The 23607-nt window shown below is 38.4% G+C and overlaps 1 protein-coding gene across 8 annotated transcripts; it reads right to left on the bottom strand.

The window, feature by feature from the left end:
- Window positions 1–685: 685 nt before the first annotated feature.
- Window positions 686–22738, bottom strand: LOC148862719 (GPI transamidase component family protein / Gaa1-like family protein). 8 transcript variants are annotated; one of them, XM_088981466.1, is made up of 7 exons: window positions 22443–22738; window positions 21318–22253; window positions 21096–21187; window positions 20431–20530; window positions 11451–12303; window positions 10852–10985; window positions 686–1650 (listed from the first exon to the last, which is right to left on the bottom strand). In XM_088981466.1, the coding sequence occupies exons 2-7, from the start codon at window positions 21566–21568 to the stop codon at window positions 777–779; spliced, it is 2304 nt and encodes a 767-aa protein (XP_088837592.1). In that variant the 5' UTR covers window positions 21569–22253; window positions 22443–22738; the 3' UTR covers window positions 686–776. The 8 variants fall into 8 exon arrangements, with proteins under 8 accessions (XP_088837592.1, XP_088837593.1, XP_088837594.1 ...); XM_088981467.1 differs by having other exon boundaries at window positions 21318–21527; XM_088981468.1 differs by having other exon boundaries at window positions 21318–21533; window positions 22443–22729.
- Between the last annotated feature and the right edge of the window lie 869 nt (window positions 22739–23607).

The raw sequence follows: 23607 nt of genomic DNA, 5'->3' as shown, positions 1-23607 counted from the left end.
AAATGGGTTGTGAGAAAACAACCAGAGTACCAAACACCACCCAAGAGGCCAAGACAAAGGATGTAACTTGGTCATTCCCGTCTAAACCCAACCTCCTAGCCTTGGATATGAACGGGCTTAAGTTGAGGCCTCTGAAAGTCTGAGCGTGAGCCTGACCAGCCCGGCCCACCCAACATATAGATGTATTATTATGCATATTTTTTTCATTAGTCATACCACTATGTATACGTATACTGTATTTCATAATCCACATACAAGCACGTGCGATGCACCTATGCGATATGCATGCACTTAAAATACATACATACATGTATAACACAAACATCTGTACCAAGTACAGTATATGTAAGACATCAAAACTGCAAAGTAAAAAACCATTAAGCCCGACTAACCTTCCCAGGCTTTGACCAAGCCCAACCCGAGTAACGTTAGGATTTTTGTTTGGATTGGGCTTGGGCTTGCTTTGGTTCGGGATGGGTCTGCTATGTGGAGTCAAATTTTAGAGAGAGGCTTGGGTAGGCCTACCCTTACCTCTCAAGAGATGAGGGACTCGTTTGATCGTGTCCTCTGCATCATGATGACTGTTACAGCCATTTTTTTTCATGGGTGAAGTAACGCATGCACACTGAAGGACCGACACTTTGGGACCAAGTCTTAATACCGCATTTTTTGTGGAGACCATCTCTGAGTTAGAATTTGCGACCACCACCTCTAATTAACTAAATTATCCATTTGTGCAAGTATTGTTTCAAGTATAATTTTATGACAAGGAAAACTCAACAAGGATGCAGTAAAACGTACATAAATAATAACCAGCAAGGGAGATGGATCAAACCTAAGTAAAGATAAGTGGCGCTGTTCCAAGCCCAGAGTGACTCTACCCAGTTCCAGAAGTCACCTGCACTGACACTGCCTAGACCTTCTGAATATGCCTTCAAAAACAGAAATGCAGCCGGAGGAAATCCTATAAACCCCAACGATATATTACAGGCTGTTACTGCAAGTGTTCTCAATCTCCCAGCTCTGTACACATGCTTTAATGGGTGAACCATCAAACACATTGGAACAATCAGCAGAGCTCCAATCTGAGCTGTTGCAAAGTTAATGATTGACATAAGCCCCAGACCAATACCGGCAGCTGCAATCATCATAGACTTCAAAACAGCCCATTCTCTATTTGGAGATTGATTCACAGTAACGCACGAATATGGGGAACCCAGAATTTGGTGCAAGAATAGAAGGCTTGCAATGGATAGTAAGCCCCAGGATAGCATGCTGGTCGTTGGGGTCGTCTCAGGAAATTGATACATCAGATAGGGAAGTAGAGAAACAATGGCACCCCATAGATGAATTGCAAGAACAACTTTTGCAGCATGAAGCCATCTCCATGACTGAAAAGCAATTCCAGCCTCATTGGTAGAGGCAGGACCAGATTTTTGTTGTTCTTTTATACAGTGAGAATCCAACACATTGGCATCGCAATAGAGAGATGCCGCAATGATTGGAAGGGGAACAACAAGCAACCCAAAAGCAATCATATAGACTCCAACTGATACGAATTTACTGGGAGAGGTCAAGAAATAGAGGAAAAAGGATTGGTGAAACTTTTCAAGCAGGTTGTTCACTGATCGAATGGTTCCTTCAATCAACCTGCACCAAAAACCAAATAAATTAATGAATGAATGAATATTGAAAAAAAAAAAGAATAAAAGAAACTTCCCAAACCAATTCCGTCAAAATTGAAGTGTTTCTTTTATGTAACAAAAACTAAGCACTCAAAAGTAAGTGTAACATACTAACATGACACCACTTCATGATGGCTTTCCATCTACATAGTGCTCCGTTGGAAAATCTAATGCATAACGAAAATAATGCAGGGAAATGAGTTCAAAACAACATTTGCACAGGATTCTGGAGCCAAAGTATATGCTAACAACAATAATGATACATACAGGAAAGAAAATAGAAGGCCAAATACCCACATGGGGGACTCTGGGTCTGGGTACTAATGTAAATCTGTTAGTGTTACCAGGAAATTAATGATAACTGTCAGTTTTGAGCTGTTTGTATCCTTTATTTTCATAATTAATAAAATCCATGGTTATTGATATAGAAAATAAGGCCCGATAACCACACAGTTCAAAATATGTCAATCAATTATCTTATTTAGATATCAGACAATTATAACAAAATCTTCAAGCCTAAGATTAGAAACAAAGAATTCCTATAGAAGACCGTATTTACCAATCCACATATAAATTATCATCTAGAAATTTGTATTGGAAAATTATCTTGCAGTAGTAGAAAAACAAAAATAACATGACGACGGTGATCAATCTTCACCGTCCAACACTAGTAAACCATATAAGAGAGAAGTGGGATATAAGGATAAAGATGTTCTTTCTGATTGTGCAATCTTTCTTTACCAGTTTAAAATCATAACATAAATGGATTGTTTAGAATACCCCTCCCAAAAGGGGGGAAAAAAAACAAAATATTATTCCTTTTTATTTTACTTTTTATCATATGAAGTTTGGAATTTTAAGCTCTAAGAAGCACATTAGTCTTGGGAGGATACACATTTTGGCATTTTATTCAGAAGATTGGAGTCAAGGATATGCCCCAAACTGTGAGGCTTCAAACCACCTCCTGGTTTCAACCACCCTTGCTAAAGTAGACCACTTGGCACTTTATTGGTCATATTGAATATTCAAACTATCAAAGAAAGAAATTTAGTGACAAAAACAAACTTCCTTAAGCAATGAGTGGGACTACATGTAAGGTATCTTGCTTTTATTCATCATGTTGGGGATACGGATGGAATGAAACCTCAGCCAGATAATTTTTCTATCAGTAACAATAAACTTTATTAAGGTTTGAAAAATAATGGATTATAGTACAAAGTGTGTCAAGCACCTCTCTTAGAGATCTAGACTAGTCCCAGCTACCTAATCCCATACAACCACCGCCATATGAATGGCGAGGCATTTTGTGCTCAGAAACCATCATAAAAATAGGTTAAAAAAAAAAAAAAAAGAAAGAAGAATGGCTACATGTTATTCATTATCATAAAGAATTTCCTAAATGATGCCCCATGACTGAGAAAAATGCTCTTGAAACTCTGGGAGCTTATCTTATAGTTGTTCATCAAAGAAGGATCAAAATTACCAGATTAAGAACTCTATCCAATGGCCAAGTTCAAGTAATTTTTTATGGTGCCTTGAGAATAAATCCAGGAGATGGGAGGCCTTGGTATCTGGGATACTAATCAAGGATGGTGGGGGATTTTGAATGCCAAAAGGAATAGTTGGTGGGGGCTTTTGAATGCAAATAAACATGGTCTCTAACGGAATCTGAGATACTAATCAAGCTTCCCGTACAACCCCTTAGTGCTGTCTGGAAAGGCATTCAGAAAACTCATTCTCATTTTCTAGAAGGAATCATCAACAAGTTGGGCAATGGATCTCAACAGAGATTTTGGTTGGACTCTTGGTGTGGAGACAGACCATTGGCCAAATCCTACCCCAGCCTCTTCAACTACAGCCACCAACAAAGAGGCAACTGTTGCTGAGGTTCTCCAATGATGGAGCTAATGGCCACTGGTCACCAATCATTAGAAGAAACCTGTTTGAATGGGAAATTGAAAGTCTAGAAAAATTACTTCTCCATCTTCCACAATTTCAGCCTATTAGGTCAGCAGAGGACAGTAGAATTTGGAAATGGGACAAGAAGGGAGTTTTTCTGTAAAATCTATGGTACAGCATCTTAACTTGGACAGGCCTACCTTCTCTCACAAAGTTGTTTGGGCACAGAATGTACCTTCCAAAGTTGCATTCCTAGTCTGGACTGCCACACATGGCAAATACCTCACCAAGGACAAGCTGAGGAAGAGAGGGATCCCTATCACTTCCCTCAACTGTCCTCTATGCAATACCTCTCAGGAAGATGCAAGCTTGTTTGGAACAGTGTTGGCCAATCTGCATTTATGCTGGATCTTCCCCAGTTTTGTCCTAAACTTTCTAAACAGATGGAATATTGAAGGACTTTCTAGTAACGGCAGAATCAAATGGAATATGATACCTGAAGCAGTGTTATGGTCTATTTGGATGGAGAGGAACAGCAGAAATTTTGAAGGCACATCCTCTCATATTGATGAAATTATACACAACATGTTAGCAAAATTACATACTTGGGCAAAGGCACACAACATCTCAACCGATGCCCTCTTGTTGTAATCACACATCATATAGTTAACTTGGTCCTTCACCCAATGTACAGCACCAATACTAGTTTGGTGCAAAGTCCAATACCAGTTGTAATCACACATCATATAGTCCAACAAATGCAGATAAGGATTTCCTTCATGGATTTCTAAACTTGTATGGACTTTGCACCAATACTAGTTTGGTCCATATATGATGGTGTGCATTGCTGTAAAGACATTGGACTTACTAACATCCCGGAGTCCAGATCACCTGCCAACAAAATACATTCCAACACCCTCCCAACGTGATCTGACACCACACATCTTATTAATGGTGGGTCCCACTTTTATGATGGGTCCCATTCTCATGGTTAGATGTGTGGTGCAAGATCATGTTGGGAGGGTGTTGGAATGTGTTTTGTTGGCAGGTGATCCCAACTCACATCCCAGTGGCTAATACTCTGGTTCCTGCAGTATTTATGGATCATTATGCATATTATTTATTCTTAATAGAATCAAAAGGGCTACTGCAAGAACCTAAATTAATTCAGGTTTATAAAATGTTCTTTTTTTTCTCTGAGATGAATTTTGAAGGGCAATGCTTCTAATTTTATTTTTTATGAATAACAATAAAAACCAATATGTCACTGCATTATATATGAAAAGTCCCCTACCATGAAATAGGTTAGGTAGTCAGAGTACGAAGAATGTTTTATTCAAAATCAATATGTTATTGAAATCTTTCAGAACTTTCACAGAAGTGGTAAAAATTCTAATTTTCTTATGCAGAAGTTAACAATATTCCACTTCTCTCTTGAACACCAGTTTTAATCAGAAACAGAAACTTGGATTGTAATGATCAAATAAGGGTCTAAACAGTACATAGACTGACTTGTGCTTCTCAATGCTTAAGGTAGAGAGAGAACAGGAAACAAATTTGGTGAGATGCTATCTATTAATTGGAATAACATTTCAGTTCTGGTTGTATACCCCCAATGGAAATCTTGTCTGGTCAGGCTAGACCATATGCTAATGTGTTGGCTAACTTTGGTATTCAGATGAATGAAATATTCAGTCTGGTAGAAAATATCTGGTCTCTCTTGCGGAGAAAACCAGTTCCAACTTAATATCAGTTTCGATGCAGATGAACTAGTTGCATGTGACCAACTCAACTCTCTTTTTTTTTTATGAATGAATGGTATTTTATTAAATAGAGATAGAAATAGTACAAGCATGAAGCACCATAAGAGGAGGCACGAGGTGTTACCTCCCCTGAAAGGTGGTTCCAATTGCAGTTACAAATTAGCCAAAAACAGAGAATCCCTTGAAGCCCCTTGTTTAGCTAAAGAATCTGCCAAAGCATTTGCCGATCTACTAACCCATTGAAAGCTAACTGACATGGTGCTCGTAAGCCATTTAACCTTTTTGATGATGTCCCTATATCCCCAAACAACAGTTTCTGGGTCCGACATCCATCCCACTATCACCTTAGAATCTCCTTCAACTATCAAATTAGTCACTCCAAGTTGGTTGGAAATCTGTAGTCCTTGTACCGCAGCTAATATCTCAGCCCTTGTAGAGTCGCCATAACCCACTGGACCTGAGAATAAGGACATAATGTTGCCATCCTTATTCCTCAAGATCCCTCCTATACCCGAAGGTCCTGGATTGCCTTGACTGCCCCCATCACAGCTCAACTTCACAACTCCTTCCGGAAGGGGTAACCAAGTTGCTTGTGTTCTATTTTTCTTGGATGATGTGGAGGCCACTACTGCCCAACTCCTTCGAAGGTCGTCACTAGAGTAATCCGCAAAGAGATCAGTAGTTTTTAGCCAAAGGATTGCCCTTATCAGTATACAATCCTTTATTTCAACAATGCTTCTCTCCTCCTGGAAAATTCTGGCATTTCTTTCCTCCCAAATGGTCCATAAGAGGGCTGCCCTAATACATTTGCACATTACTTTCCCTCTCTTTGTTGGCCAACCAAAAACAGACGGATCAAAAAGTAGATTTACTTCAGGAGGCAGGTTCCACTTGTACCCAAACAGCATAAAAACCTGATTCCAAATATTTATTGTAAAAGAGCAAGAAATCAGTAGGTGATAACAGTCCTCATTCTGCACTTTACATAAAATGCACCAATTGGGGGACAAGCATGAATAAGGTCTCTTTTTTTGTACATTGCCCACAGTATTAATTTTACCAAAATACACTTCCCAACAAAAACCAGCAATTTTAGGTGGAACTGGCCTTGACCAGACTTCTTTAACTGGGAACAACAAAGGGGAAGGAGTAGAGCAAAGGGACTTAAGGAAGGAAGAACAAGAGAAGGAGCCACTCAAGGTCAAAGACCAAATTCTTCTATTTGGTTTAGGAGGGTCCAAACAAATAGAATCAAGTAAAAGTAAGAGCTCAGAGGCAGAAACCGATTCATCATCCCTCAACCCTCTATGGACCCAAAATCCCAATTAAGAGACAATGGGAGAATGGGGGGAGAAAAAAACCTCAAAACAGGCTCCTTTTTATAGAGGGAAATAGAAAAAAGGGAGGGATAGAGGTATTTTAATGGTTGGTTGCCCACCCAAACATCTTCCCAAAAAAGCACACAGAATTACCATTGCAAACATCATACCTTACGAACTTGAGAAATTTTGGGAGGATGCCGAAAATCGCCTTCCAAGGTGTAGTGAGTGTGGCCCGTTGAGATGCCCCAGCATCTCAACCAGATTCGGAACAGCCATAGATACTAGCCACCACCTCATGCCACAATCTCTCTCTTTCCAGAGGCCACCTCCATAACCACTTGCCTAAAAGAGCTTCGTTCTTATTTACTAGGTTCCCTAACCCTAAACCTCCTTGTTCCTTGCTTCGACTCACCACCTCCCATCTAATCAAATGACCCTTTTTCTCTGCACCTGGTTCCCACAAAAAATCCCTCATCAACTTTTCTATCTTCTTGGCTTCCCTAACAGGTATCCTAAAAACAGACAAAAAGTAAATGGCTAAGTTTGCGAGTGTGGCCCTAATCAAGGTTATTCTACCCCCCAGAGAGATATAGTTCTTTTTCCAGGTCACTAGCCTTTTTTCAAACTTCTCTACCACCGGGATCCAAAACCTACTTTCCTTTGGATTTGCACCTAAGGGAAGTACTAGATAGGTCAAGGGCCAAGCAGAAATAGGGCATTCTAAGCAGGCAGCAATAGACTCCAACTCCCTTCCCTCCACATTTAGCCCCACCATACAATTCTTCTCAAAATTTATTTTCAGGTTTGAGACATTCTCAAAGAGGGTTATTAGATTTCTCAAATTCCTTGCCCTCAACAAATCACATCCCTCACAAAAGATTATGATATCATCTGCAAACTGAAGGTGAGTAACCAAAACTTGATTTCTTCCTAATCTCCATCCTCTTATCAATCCAACTCTGTCTGCTTTTGACAATAGTCTACTAAAATCATCAACAACCAATGTGAAAAGGAATGGGGACAATGGATAACCTTGTCTCAAGCCCCTACATGCAAGGAAAAAATCCTTTACTACTCCATTTACTAAAATTGAGTAATAGCAAGACGTCAGACAACCACCTATCCACTTGCACCATCTATCTCCAAAACCACACTTTCTGAGCACCTCTAGCAAAAAACTCCAATCCACTAAATCATAGACCTTTTCAAGATCCAATTTGCAAACAAAACCTTGCCTACCCAATCTTCTCATCTCTTCCACACTTTCGTTTGCTATTAAAATTTGGTCAACTATTTGTCTACCATGAACGAAAGTACCTTGAGCTTGACTTATGATGGGGGAAAGAGCCTTTTTGATCCTCAAATATAAGACCTTTGCCAGTATCTTATAGATGCTTGTTATCAAGCTGATTGGCTTAAAATCTTTGGGATGTTTGGCCTCTTTCTTCTTAGGGACCAAGGCTAGGAAAGTGGCATTTACTCCACGTCTAATGATAGGTTGTTCCTCAAATTCTTTGAAAACTTCTAACAAGTCTCCTTTAATTATGTTCCAACAGTCTTGAAACAAAGCCATAGTAAAGCCATCTGGCCCTGGTGCCTTAGATCTATCCATTGAAAAAACTGCTTGTCGTATTTCCTCCTCCTCAAAACTCCTTTCCAACCACAATTTCATCTCTTCAGACAGTGTAGGCCAATCCAACCCAGCCAACTCCACTCGACTAGCTAGAGGCTTCCTTAATATAGATTTGAAGTGTGTTACAAAACAATTGACTATTTACTCTTGGGAGTCCAACTCCACACCATCCACTTCAAGTTTAGTCACCAAGTTTTTCCTTATTCTTCCATTGACCATCTCATGAAAAAATTTGGTAATCTTGTCCCCTTCCTTTATCCAGTTATTCCTAGATTTCTGCCTCCAAGATATCTCTTCTCGCAAAAGAACCTCCTCTAATTCCTTTTTCAACCTCTACCCTAATTCTCTTTCTTGAGTATTCATGGTTCGTTAAGATTCCTTCTCATCCAGGTCCTCTATTTGGGTCATCAGATTGGATTTTTGTTCCTCTATTCTCCCAAAAAGGTCCCTATTCCATTCTCTTAAGTTCCCCCCCAAGCTTTTCAACTTCTTATGAAACCTTAGCCCTTTCCACTTCACCCCCCTCATATCTTGATTCCACCATTCCTCAATCTTTTGTACAAAATCTGGGTGTGTCAGCCACATATTTTCGATTCTAAAGGGTTTGGGTCCACTCCAGAAAGGTTCTTGTCCTAGCTCAATAGGACAATGGTCGGAGGTAACTCTAGGTAGAGCTTTGGATAGAAAATCTCTCCAATGATTTTCCCAACTTTCGTTAAAAAGGAACCTATCAAGCTTCGAGCAAGTTGGGCTTTCTTGGAAGTTGGACAGGTAAAAAGGCCATGCACAAGAGTAAACTCCTTAAGCTCACTACAATTAATAAAATCATTAAATTTTCTCATACTAGTTGTAATGAGCTGTTGGGGGTTATTTGTCTCATTAACATAGGAGATAGAGTTTTAATGAAAAAAGAAGAACAAGAGGACTCCTATTGGATCCAACAACCAATAGGATTTGAGAAGGGGGGAAAAACAGATAATGACACAAGGAGAAAAAGGATTTTAAAGATTCAAAGTCCAATAAGCCCCTCCAGCCATAATAATACCATGAGACACCACTATTGGGTGAAAATTGGAAAAAAAAATCAGCAATAGACCAAGTCTTGAAAAAAGATTCGGAATACCTTCCCAAAATCTCCACTAGCCATTTGAATGACAAAGCATGAGGAGTAAAAAAAAAAGAAAAAACTTTGAACACCATAATTTATTATTACTCCTAAGGTTCTGGCTTGCAAATAGACTTTATTAGGGCCATTTTTTATGCTTTTGTCCTCCATGGGTTGTTATCACTTCTCATTAGATGGATAGCTCAAGTCAGAGTGTGCCCTACCCTTACAATTGATTCCTCACACCTACTGAATAATGCTAGCACAGTCCTTCAAACGCATTATTTATACCAAATTGTAAGTTTATGGAATTTGTCCACACTAATAAAATACGTTTATGATCTCTTAGTTTCATGTAATTGTTTTTTTTAATTTTCTTTCATGTAATTGTTTCTAAATATAATTATTTACCCTATGGGTGGATTCGAGCTGAGCCAAGCCAAATATCTAGCTATTCGAGCCCGGCTCGCCAAAAAACTATGAAGCTCAAACTCAATTCAAGCTAGAGACATGAACTCGAATTTGGCTGGACTCAAAAGCTCATAAATTCGAGCTCGACTACAAGCCAAGCTTCCATAAAATAAAAAAACTATATACAAAAAATTAAGAATTATAAAAACTAGTTATTATTATACATATAACAATAAAAATATTATATATAATATGTTTATTATATATATTATTTTTTATATGTATAATATTTTTATATTTCTTATTTTTATACGTAATATATATATAAGCTTGTTTAGGCTCACAAGCCTTACAAGCCAAGCTTTATTGGGCTCGGCCTTGGCTCGATTAGAAAACAAACCTATATATTGGGCTTGAGCTTGGCTCAAAGCTCAATTTAGACCGAGCCGAGCTAGAATAGCTCTTGAAAAGCACGAATTGTTTCCACCCCTAATTTACCCCATCAAAATTGGACGAAATCTTATTTATACCTATGCCTTAAACACCATTAACTTTCATGCCTCAGTAACACAAATATCATTGCCCAGTAGGCAGCTATTCGAGGGCCTTCCTTGTACCTACTAACCCTACCCATATGCTTTCCAGACATCACTCCCTACTTTAACTTTGCATCAAACCCATCGCTTTGATGACCAGACCCACATATCATCATATTTCACCATCGACCATACACTCCATGTCATGTGGAAAAGGAAAGACCACATCCCATTCTTGAACAACAAAACTCACTTACCTCGACTAGTGGTAGATAGGGGAAAATTTGAACATCATTAACTTTTTCTCTTTCACCATTAGGCACGATTTAATTAACTGGAAAAAGAGAAAAGATTGAACTGATGTCCATGTTTCCAAATATATGTGCTTTATATGTTATAATTTTTTTCATCCTAATGATGATTAAAAAAGGGATTGGTTTTAGTATCAACATTTGGACTATATATAGAGGATATATAAGAGGTAAATGAACACTAACCTGCCACCTCGGAGAAGAAATTCCAATATCCTGACTTCATTATTCAGAGAAACTTTAGGTGAAATCTCCAATGTGATTGCATCAACTTGGTAGTCACGAAAAGCACCATGTGAACCAGTTGGCACACCTAGAGCCTATAAACAAGTAAACAACAGCAACATCACAGAAATCTGGCCATGAGGTATAAGATATGCCTTCTTTTTTTCTCAATCATATCAGAAGAAAATCAACAGAACACCAAGTAACTGCTTAACGAAGCATATTTAAATTCCATTTAACTAGAAGAGGACAACCATTTAAACAATCCCACATAAGGATATCCCATGCCAAAGATCAAACCCAACCAAATGAAGGCAGCTTCCAAAGAACTTATTTTTTAATGTCAAAGAACACTGTTTATAATCTGATAAGGCCAATTTCAGGATCATAGGTATGCCTTAGTGATTGATTGAACAAATAGTAAGCAAAACCCCCAAAATGTAAATCATGTTTGGCAGTAGACTATAGATGGTTCACCGTTGTGTTCTAACAAACATGTATTCTGGAGTTCCTTAATCCATACACCATAACAAGAAAAAGCAACCATTTATGGTAATTACCTGATGATACATTGAACTTGCAAGAGTAGCAGCACCATCAATATAATCCGCAACAGGGATACCAAATTCCCATCGAGCATTCAAGCTTCTGGCCACTTTTCCTATTGTTTCAAGAACATCACCAACAATCTTGAGGAACACAGAGTCAAGTAAAAAATATAACTTATCCACCTTTACACGCAAGCCTTGTCTATGCACAGCCAAATAATTCACAATATTGATAAGATCCAGGTTTGGCATCTGTCCATTGGATGCTTCAGCATATATACTGAGAGTATCCTTCTCAGTCTCTTTGTGTTTATCCACAACCTTAAAGACAAGTCCAGCAGCCATAGTTCCAGCACGGCTGATGACATCAGTTCTGATTTGATTCTCATTCTGTTCATGAGGATAACCACTTTCAAAACATATGTCAGCATCTATTTTTTCCAAAGTACTGAATTGAGGAATATGGTAGTCTCTTAGCCAAGCAGTAACTGAGGCATACTCTCCATATCGTGCATCTGCAGCCAGCCAGATAACATCCTTTGCAAGCCATGTGACTCGAGTAAGTAAGGAGAATATTGAGTAGGCAAGGGCTAATGATAAAGCCTCACCCAGTTCAACCTTCTCTGAGTTGTAAGGTGTCACCAAAACAATAGCTTCTTTTCCATCACCACGTGGAGCTCTTATTATGCCAACGGTATTGATGGCATGTGATACACAACTATGGTTCTCTTTGATATTCCCAGAATTAGGGCTACCAGAAAAGAAGTGCAGTGGATAAAATTGACTCATTTGAGGGTGAAATTTGTGATAATAAACTTCAGAACCTGCATCTGCCATATGCTGTGCTATCAACCTTGGAATTTCTCTGTGTTGATATGCATAATAAGATACAACCATAAGGTTGAAAATAAATTGAAAATGGGAAAAAAACTAACAAATGATAAAATAAAATAAAACAATCAAAGATGCTGAGAAGATAAGACAATATTTTTCTTCACTTGCAGGCTTATACTGTTAAGCAAAGGGAAGCTTCAACTTCTAAACAACTCCAAGGAAAAGCAATGGCTTGTAAAACACTAATAAGCATTCAGGTTTGGCTGAGCCAATGGTCTTTGTATTGATTTTAGCATCTCTCAGATACAATTATGGCAAAAGTGCAAGAAATCACCTAGAAATAGTGAAACATGTAAACAAATTCATTCACACTTGGAAGATAGAAGAACTTAGCCACTTATAAATCCTTTATCACACAAGATGCTAGTCACAAATACTGAAGAAGAGATTCATCCAATGATTACTAGAAGGATGTTACTTCTTGCACTGACATCATTATTTATGCAGTATGTTTAGAATTTCTTGGTTACATTCTCAAGGGAGCTAATGGCCAGACTTTCCTCATAACCAGTGCAAAATTCTATTCTCACCAAACCCAGATACTCGTTTTACATTTTCTTCCTTCACTTTAGACTGTTGCCGTTACTAAGAAAGGAGAGAAGGGGAAAAATGGAAGGTACCAGCTAGCTTGCTCGTAGAGTCTCTAACTGGTTGTAGCAGAGACCAAGGATCAAGTCCTGCCTTCACCAAGGTTGGTGGGGGGTGTTAAGGTTTTAGGGAGGGATACCACTGTTGTGTAGCCTATTTGCCTACCCAAAAAGGGAAAGCTGGTGTAGGGCCAAAATCTGAGAATATGGACATTCCTGCTTTGGGTGCCACATGTAATTTCTGAGCCCCAAAGCAGTATATGGATGCAAGAGGAAGCTTGCTATGAGGTATAGATGTATCAGGTCCACTTCATTCCTCTTTAGCTCAGCTGTCAAGAATTACAAAATCTCTTCTGTTTAAGGTTTGGAATAGTAGTTCAGAAATTATGTTTTTGATTTGGTTTTGCCTTAGTCATTCCAAAATCTGCTTTAAGTTGTCCTTAGAGTGTTAGAGACACAAACAGACAGAAGCTGTGGGTATATTCTAGAAGAAGAGGGCCACATCAGCCTAATGAATCAGTTTCAAAGATAGTTGAAGATAACTAAACAAGTTGACAGGTTGTTGTAATTCTGTTGTAAGTCAGTTATGATAGGAGCTAGACCAGTATAAGATAGCACTGTACCTACAATAAAGTGTTAATGAAGTTTTCCTCATTTTCTTTCTCTTTTCTTCTTCTACAAAATCAGGAGGTCATCCTCCCTCAAAGAGGAACCAAGTTGGGCAGATCCCCAACATTTGGTATCAGAGATTGTGACAGGAGGCATTATGCCAAGCACACGATCAGAAACCATGGAAAAGCGAATGGATCAAATGGAGATTCATCTGCAAAAGACCACAGGTGATTTGCAAGAAATCCAACACACTCTGGCAACATTGATGGCCCAGCTGGAGAAAAACTATACGGGCGGAAACCACGCCAGTGATCAAGAAGGGAACAGCAGAGATCAAAAAGGAGGAAATTGTGCCTGGACGGCAAGTAGATCGGCCAAACAAAATATTTAGGTGAGGATCCCATACCTTGGATATTTAGGGCGGAAAGATACCTTGAATACCATGATACACCCAGTCACTAAAGGGTTCCCATTGCTTCATTCCATCTAGAAGGAGAAGCAATTTTGTGGTTCCAATGGTTTTGTCATACCCATCCACAAGTTTCTTGGGTGGATTTCACAGAAGTTCTGTGTATCCGTTTTGGACCAACAAGATTTCACAACTACGATGAAGTCCTGTCTAAACTCGAGCAAACAGGGTCTATGAGGGATTATCAAATTGAGTCTGAAAGGTTATCAACTAGGGTTCAAGATTGGCCTGAAAAATCATTACTTGGCTGCTTCATCGGTAGCCTGAAAGATGATATAAGAATAGAAACCAAGGCCCTTCAACCCACTTCAATGCTTGTAGCGATTGGTTTGGCATGACTGCAAGAAGAAAGAATCAGTTGCCTTAAAAGAGTGAATTGACCAAGCCAGTTCAGCCTTGGCCTGCCATCAACCCTGAGATCCGGCCAGGCACCCATAAGAACTCAATCCAACACGTAGACAGAAGGCCCACAATCTAAGTACAATGCATCACCCCAGCCCCGGTACTATTAAGAAAAATATCATGGGCCAAGATGCAGGCCCAAAGAGACCACGGTCTCTACTATAATTGCGGCGACAAATTCGGCCTTGGGCATAAATATAATGCAACTATGCAAGAACCAGAAATTATTTCTGCGACAAGCGGAGGAACTGGATTCCAAGGGTGAGGCCCAGTACACACCAAATCACATACAAATTGAATGAGAGTATGGACCTGAATATGGTCTAGACCAACCCAAAATCTCTTTACATGCATTAACAAGGTTAACATCCACCCAGACAATGAGAGTAGCTGGATCCCTATTGGGCCAGGCTATTCCAGTCTTGATTGATAGTGGGTCATCATTAAACTTTGTGGCCAAGTGGCTGCCAAACAATTAGGCCTAATCATTGAACAAGTGGCACCATTCAAAGTCCATGTAGCTGATTGTAATATTATCAGCTGTGACAATATTTGCAAAGACGCTGACATAAAGTTTCAAGGTTATTTGTTCAAGGTGGAACTCTATCCATTGGATCTTAGTGGAGTAGATGCTGTACTGGGTGTACAATGGTTACAACAGTTGGGGCCAGTTGTATGCAACTGGTCTCAGCTAACAATGGACTTTTCCCTTAATGGAAAGAATTACTGTTTGGATGGATTGGCCACAATTTCATCACAACCTGAGGGGCTGAGAGCCATCATTAAAACCAGTTACAATGAAGGGCAACCAATCCTATTGCATATTGGGTTGGACCCCAGCCTAGTTTTGACAATTCCAGAGGAAGCATCCATTTCAGCATAAGACCAACAAGGCCTCCGGCAGTTGCTCCACACCTATTGGAATATTTTCTAGGAGCCTAAGGAGCTACCACCCTCCAGACCCATGGACCATAGACATCATCCCGGGTGCAGCTCCATCAAATGTCAGACCCTATTGTTATCCAAGATTCAGCATCAATCCTCTTGGTCAAAAAAATAAAAAAGGATGGGACTCGGAGAATTTGCTTTGACTACCGTGCTTTAAATCAGATTATAGTAAAAGACCAGTTTCCCATTCCCAACTATTAGATGACTTACATGTAGCTACTATATTCTCTAAGCTTGATCTACAGTCAGGCTAGCACCAAATATGGATGCACCCGACTGATGTACCAAAAATTGCATTCCGTATGCATGACATCATCATGTCATTTGGATTGACAAATGCACCAGCAACATTTTAAGCCATCATGAAAGAGGTATTCCATCCCTATTTGCATCGTTTTATTTTAGTCTTCTTTGATGATATGTATATAGTGTTGATTGGCCTTCCCACCTACACCATTTAACCATTACCTTGGAACTTCTGAGACAATACCAATTATATGCAAAGGCCTCCAAATGTGGTTTTGAACAAACACAACTCCAATTGCCCCAACTTACATTTTCCAGGTCCAGCACTATTGGAGTTGCTCCAACCCGAGGCCCTACATGATGCAAATCTGGCCCAGATAAGATTCAAATGGGCCCAGAACCCAACATCTACTCCTGGTTATTAAGTTTGTGACTCTACACTCTACTATAAAGGTCGATTTGTCATTCTGACCACTTCAGCCCATTTAGCTAAATTACTACAGTTTTTTCACAATTCAGCCACGGGAGGCCATTCAGGCATCTTCAAAACATATAAGTGATTAGCAGCCCATTATTATTGAGTTGGAGAACAAGACAATAAGGGACTATGTCACTTCTTGTGATGTTTGTCAACGATAGAAATATGAAGCCCAGAAACCCAGTAGGCTTCTTACAACCCTTGCACATCCCAAACCAAGTATGGGATTAGATCTCAATGGACTTCATCGTGGGATTACCAATCTCAAAGGGAAAATCAATTCTTCTTGTTGTAGAGGACTGCCTATCAAAGTACAGTCATTTTATACCTCTAGCACACTCCTACACAGCTGCCATGGTGGCAGAAGCATTTGTTAGAGAGTTACGAGGTTACATGGAAAATTCAGTGCGTTTGGACTCGAAGGGATTTTCTCTTCAAGTCCACTACAATTTTGACACATCATTTCATGCTTAACTAGCCATTACTTACAACCGGTTGGAACTTAAATAAAAATTGATAAAAGATATAATAAAAAAAATCTACATTCTGCAACTTGCGAAAAAGACTTGCAGAGCAGTCTCTGCAAAGCCCTGTGACTCAAACCTTCTCCCCCCAACCAGTAACAACAATAAGCCTTATCAATGGTGTTCAAACTGCAACAAAACGACAACTGTAGATTTTAGCAACGACAAAAATGGTATTAACGGAAAGTTTCAAACATCAAAGTGTTCAAAGGTGAATGAAACCCCAAAATACAGAAGGCAGAAACTGAGAACAAAAAAGCTAATGAACACGCTGATTTGTGTCCAAGAATCCTTTGTAAGACTGAAGATCCTAACTCTAAGTCATTTTTGCAAAGTTGTCAACACCAACCAAGTTAATGAACTCACTGATTTCTGTCCAAAAATCCCTAATACCACTTTTTCGTATTAAAATCTGAAACCCAAGAATCCTTTGAAAATAGAAATTTTTGAGAGCCTATCGTGAAAGAAAACCCTGTGCGTGACAGCATGACTGTTTGAATATATTTTTCTTGAAAATATATCTTTGGAGAATTGGAGCTATTGTTTTTACTTTCAGAAGCTTAGTATGGAGGAAGAAGAAGACGTCTCATATCTTGCAAATCCAAAGCCAAAACAGGGTTTGTCTTCCCATTAATGGTTGGAGGAGCAAGGCTTGAGTTGCGTTTGGATTGAGAATGTAAGGATTTGTCTAGCAAATCCAAAGCCACAACCGTGTGAGGAAGGTTTTGTCTTCCCATTAATGGTTGGGGGAGAAGGGTTCGAGTATGAGAACATGAGGGTTTCGAACTTTCTGTCAATATTTAGTTAGATTTCTTTACAAAATTTTATATTTATCAATTTTTATTTAAAAATATTTTTATCAATCATAACCTGCAGTAAAACTTCAGCCGGTCGCCGGTGATGACCAGTCTAGCACCAAAAGACGTGTCAAAATTTTAGTGGACTCGAAGAGAAAATCCCTTCAAGTCCAAACGCACTGAATCCGAACTGACCAAGACCCATCTTTACTTAGCAACTTTTGGAGAGAATACTTCAAGCTGCAGTTGCACAACACCTCTACCAGCTATCATCCTCAGTCTGATGGGCAAACTGAGGTTGTAAACAGATGCATCAAGACCTATTTACGTTGTTTTGTGGGGGGCAAACCTAAACAATGGGTACAATGGCTGCCTTGGGCAGAGTTCTGGTACAACTCATCATTCATGGCAAAGATCCACCATCTATTCTTCCTTACGAAAGGGGCTCTTCAGCCAATGTGACGGTTGATGAGTGCCTCTCCTCACATGATGAAATTCTCCATGACCATAAGGCACACTTTTCTTTTAGAAAAGGTAACAGAATTTTATTGGATAAAATAAAGAGTACATGAGGAGATGTACAACATAAAAGGGGAAACCCCTGGGGATTACACTGGAATCAAGTTGTCACTATACATACATCCATGTGTGCTCCTAACTTAGCTAAACCATCCACAATAGGGTGGTTCCCTCGGAATCCAAATCTGATTAGCACTCGGCAGATCCAGAGATTCTCTAGCTTCTGTCAAAAAATGACTTAATCTCCACGGACCTCCTTCTTTTTCTCTTAACCATTTGATAGTATTTGCCGAATCTCCTGCTATGGTTAAGTTTTGAATGCCCAGGTTTCTAACTATTCTGGTTCCCGTGAGAGCTGCCAACACTTCCACCTTGGTAGAATCAGCGACACCTATTGGACCACTAAAAGTCCACACAATAACACCCCTTTCATCTCTTACTATGCCTCCTATACCAGCTACTTCTTGGTTGCCTGACGCGCTCCCATCAAAGTTTAGAGTTGTCCCTCCCTCCCCTCTTATTTACTAGCACACAGAGAACAGCAGGGGGGGGGATCGACTGGGAGAAGAGAAACCGTGCACTTCTGTTGAGATCATTTACTGAGAATCCTTTAAACATATCAGAATTAATGGCCCAAAGATTACAGTGTAGGGTAATTTGGGAGACTACTGGGAGAAGAGAAACTGTGCACTTCTGTTGAGATCATTTACTGAGAATCCTTTAAACATATCAGAATTAATGGCCCAAAGATTACAGTGTAGGGTAATTTGGGAGACTAACTCCTCATGAGATCACACTTGGCACATGCTCAAGACCAGATGAAGCACTATCATGATGCAAGACATGGGCCTGCTAATGAATCAGTTTCAAAGGCAGTTGAAGATAACTAAACAAGTTGACAAGTTGTTGTAATTCTGTTGTCAAGTCAGTTGTGATAGGAGCTAGGCCAGTAATAAGATAGCATTGTACCTACAATAAAGTGTGAATGAAGTTTTCCTCATTTTCTTTCTCTTGTCTTCTTCTATAAATTCAGGAGGACATCCTCCCTTGAAGAGGATCTGAGTTTGCTATAAGTCTTCATTAAGCAATGCTATCACAACATCAAGTAATCATCAAATAGCAAGTTGAGGGCCAGACCAACTACGTCATTAATGAGTTGGTTGATAATCATTGTGCAGTTGCTGGGATTACTAAGCATCAATTAGGTTGACTAGTGAAATAATGACTAGTCAACCACAAAGTTATTTCAAAGCTTTATTTGTTTGTGTTTATCTCTGATCACTTATATCATGATAATAGTGTATGCAATTATTTTGTTATATGCATTCTATTGATTTCTAAATGTGATGGCAAATGGTTGGCTAACGCTGAAAATAAAAGAAGATAGTGGAAGAAGAGTTCTTTATTTCTTCCCATCAGTGGTCTACTAGACCATTGGTATAATTTCCACAACGAAGGGGCACATCAATAGTCAAGGTTGCACTCTTTCTTTGAAAAACAAGGCTGTAACCCTATCATCTAGCCTTCTTTTTTCTTTTCTTTTTTTTTTTTTTGTTAGCAAAATAAAGATTCTAAGTTAAATGCTTTGTATCATTCTTTTATCGCATATCTGCAATCCATGTTATCTTATTTATAAGATCACTTCAATATCTTAAATTTGAAACATTTTGGTCAACTAGTATCTACTTAGACACCGATATTGATTGCTTCGCCACATTGGTGACACTATTATTGAGTTGTAGTTAGTGACTTAGTGTAGCAGTCAAATAATGCCTAGGCATTTTGGCCTGGCAAGGCAAGTAAACTGGTTGGTTGCTACCAGCATTTTAATTGACAAAGAACATAGAGATATTAATCATATAGAATATGATTGCCGGCACTTCCATTTAGTTACCAAAAGATACTGAGGAATAGAATGGAAATATATAATTTGGCAAGAATTATTTTGTATATTTAATATAAGTTCATTCAACTTAGTAGTAATTAGCAGCATGCATTCGCTTTTTCTCCAAAAGCAATGGGATATGACACTATCTTCTAATGAATTTTAAACCATAAATAAGGTTTCATCATAAACAATGTTGCATGCACGGGAGAACAAAAATCAGAACCACACGTGGATCTGAGAGTTTGACTGAGCAAGATGAAAAAAGATGGATTCATGAATATCTCCATAAAAAAGAATATATATAATTAACACAGCCCCCTTTTTTTTGAATTCTAGCATTATATACTTATAGAAAAAGGTTTGAAATTACATAGAATATATGTAGTGTTGGACTCCAATACACACACTTCATCCATTCAGGAGATTCCATGAAAGATTAATTATAAACCAAATGCTAGCAAAGTGCAATTCCAAGTCCATATTAGTCACCTACTAGAATAATGAAACAAACAAATACCAATATGACACCAACAATGTTAGAAGGAAACACCCAATTATTTGAAAGATATTACATGATTAAGGAATCTTAAAATGAAAAGGTAATTTCTTATGTAGAGGTGGAACTTACATTCTGGCTTCTTCTGATGATAGTTTCAAGCCAATTATGTCCTTAACCAATTTGTTTGCTTCTTTTACATCCTGAGAAGAAAGCATGGAATTGGCAGAACCTGAAATGATAAATTGGTTACATTTAGATTTAGGGATGAAGTCAAGATGGTAAAGTTCCAGCTCCAATGCTGCTACGAAATATATAAGAAAAAGTTCATAGAAGTTGCTTCTAAAAGTTGACAGACTCATATCTATTTGTTGCTGTTTTACTGTTAATTATTTGTTCTTTCCTTTACTTATAGGTGATGGGGGCACTTTAGTCATAGTAACTTGTTTTTAATGACTCGTATAAATAACAATTAATGGGAGCGGCAGAACCATTACATTCTGCTCTCCTTTTTCTTCTATTTTTTCTTCTTCTCCTCCTTCTCTTCCTCTGTTTTTTCTTCTCTTCTTCTTTCTAGTTTCTTGGCTGATCTCACACTAAACCTAGTTCTGTTAACAGCTGTTATTCCAAGTATACAATAATAAAAGTACAATGTAAGCATTTAAACCCCCCCCCCCGGGTGCCAACTGCCAAGTGTGACCAAAGAAAAATAAAAGGTTTCTAGGTATGAAGCTAAAGCATTTTCAAATTTCAATTTGAATCTAAGAGCAAACAAGAAAAAGAAGAGAAAATCTCACCAGGCATGAGAGCATTTTCTGAAATATAGGTATTTTTAGCAAAAAGAGGCAACAGAATAAGAGCCACAATCCCTGCAGCAAAGCAAAGCAAACTGTTTCCAACCCGCAAACATAAATCAGTATCACAACCACAGGCAGCTAACTAGTATTACTACACCTACAAACTTTTTATGTATATCTAGCTGATTTCAGAGAGAGAGAGAGAGAGAATAGAGAGAATACCTAACAACAATGCCGTGAGAGATGAGGAATATCCCGATACGAACAATGGGACGAGGCTTGATTTTTGGATTTTTAGTGTCACCACTGCTGCCAGCCATCATCCTGGGTTTCATCTGCTCTTCCTTCAAAACTACACCTGCTTTGAACCCTGAAAGTCTGACACTGAGCCCAGATTTTGGATCCTCCGTTTGGGGCACTACAGCGACCACCCTGCTTCTACCAATAAATTTTAGCCAAGTTGGAAGCTCCATTTGTAATGCACGTGACCAGCTGAACACTTATAATTCAGCTTATTGAAAGAAATAGACAAAATAAAATTCATAGTGATAGTCCAGGGTGGCAAATGGATGGGTTGCAACCTGACCAAACCCCTAACAGAAAATTCATACAAAACAGAGTTGCCTTAAAATTTTCTGAAACTAATCCTCTAAACTATTGTACGTTTCCAATATCACTTATGAGGAAAGGAGAATTAATCTGGGACTGGAATTTGAGAATGGGTTCAATGTACTCAGCCAAATCCTGTCGATAAAGCCCAAAAGAAATGGAGAAGGAGTTAATCCAAAGGAAACAAGTGTACTGTAGATGGACTGCATTTCCGGAAGGACGTTTTGCTTCATTTTCAACAGTAATGCAGGTTATCTTGGCTTGGACTTTGTTGGAATCAGTTATGTTTAGAAGATGTTCATTTCCAACCCCTACTATGAACTCAAGATTTGAATCAGAGAATGCGCGGAGGACATTTGGATCGGCATCATAAAGTTTGACTCTGTTGACGTTAAGGGACTCAAGGAGGATGGCAGCCCGTGAAGTTGATTAAGAGATTGTCAGTAATTTGGATGTAGTTAATTCTGATCGCAAGAACGAGGGTTGAACGACTGGAACTGTTAAAATATAACCGCAAGGCCGGGGGCTTGGGAACTAAATTACGATTTTCTGCTGTTTATGAAAATAAGAAATGAAACTATATCAAATTTCATTAAGAAAACAAATTAAAAAAATGCAATTCGATGAGGAAGAATGGTGAACTGAGAAATTCAGAATAACTGTAGATTAAACTGAGAAATTCAGAACATCTGTAAATTAAACTGAGTAATTCAGAAAAAACTAATAAAGCATTCATACTTTCAAAGCCCCAGTCTAAAAACGCCCGAAACTCCCTTGTCTTCTCTGCAAACAGCGGAACTGGAGACGAGCGGAGGTGGTAGAGGACGAAGGAGAGAGTTGCAGTCTTGCAGAGTAAACAAAAAAGGGTGATTTACTTAGAAACCCCTGTAGACCATGTATTTATTAAACCTACCCAGGCATATTGAGTAACACATCCTTAGTTTCCAAATTCTAAGATCTGTTCGTCGGCCGTGCTTGGGTTAGCTTTTGCCAAAATTCGAATGGCCCAGCCCGAAGCCTGGCCATCATGACCTGAAGACGCTATTTACTACGATTTTTTAAATAGAGGTAAGAAATGACTTTTTTAAACCTAACGCTTGTTTTATCAAATTAATCAAAGAAAATGAATTCGACTATGAAGGCATGATCAGAAAAACCTATAAACAACCAACGAGTATCATAAAAGTGGTAGTCAATCGGGTGGTATTTATCAAAATTCATACAGAGATTTTGATTGGTCAAAGTTATGGATTATCAAGGGTCGGGCCTTTTGGGCCTAACCCGGTCCATACCCCGGGCCTGATATTACATGTTTAGGCCTGATCTTAGGTTGGGTCAGGTCAGACATTTGGGCTGGTTCATATGAATTAAAATTTTAATTTAACTTTATATTTATCATCACAGAAAATATATATTTAAAAAAGTATTGTGTACATAATAATATATAATAGTATAGTACCATATCTACATGCCTTATATTTATAAAGATATGTATATAAAAACACAAATGAAGGTGTGGAACTTTTCTTAACTAAGATGCCCACATTTGTTATTTAGTCCATCTCTAATTATGAAGGTTGAAAATGTTATTTCAATTAATGTTTTTCACCTCATTTAATTCCCTCTCATTAACTATTTTATTTAAGATATTAACTCTTATTCTCTCTTATTAAATCCCATATTTAAGTTAATTTTTTAGTAATAAATGCTACTAATTAGATGTATGTCCAATACTTTTAATAATATAAACCCATATATTTTAAAACTTACTCAAAAACAAATTCATTCTTTGTCCAAATGATGACTAAACAATTCAATTATCCAAATCAAATTGGCCAAAAATATAGAAAAAAAAATATACACATTTATGATATTTTTTATTTATAAAATTAAAAAAAACAAG

Source organism: Nelumbo lutea, chromosome 3, assembly GCF_056320005.1.
Source record: "Nelumbo lutea isolate HS-2025 chromosome 3, American lotus-T2T, whole genome shotgun sequence".
Classification (NCBI taxonomy): Eukaryota; Viridiplantae; Streptophyta; class Magnoliopsida; order Proteales; family Nelumbonaceae; genus Nelumbo; species Nelumbo lutea.
Note: the sequence above shows the minus strand (reverse complement) of the source record. Positions and strands in the feature narration are given on the sequence as shown.

Excerpts from the sequence above, each read along its gene's own strand:
- LOC148862719 (XM_088981466.1), bottom strand. The coding sequence starts at position 21,568 with ATGGAGCTTCCAACTTGGCTAAAATTTATTGGTAGAAGCAGGGTGGTC. Across the intron at positions 20,531-21,095 it reads AGAAAATGCTCTCATGCCTG|GTTCTGCCAATTCCATGCTT; the intron begins GTGAGATTTTCT and ends TTATCATTTCAG. Across the intron at positions 10,986-11,450 it reads CAAGTTCAATGTATCATCAG|GCTCTAGGTGTGCCAACTGG; the intron begins GTAATTACCATA and ends ACTTGTTTATAG.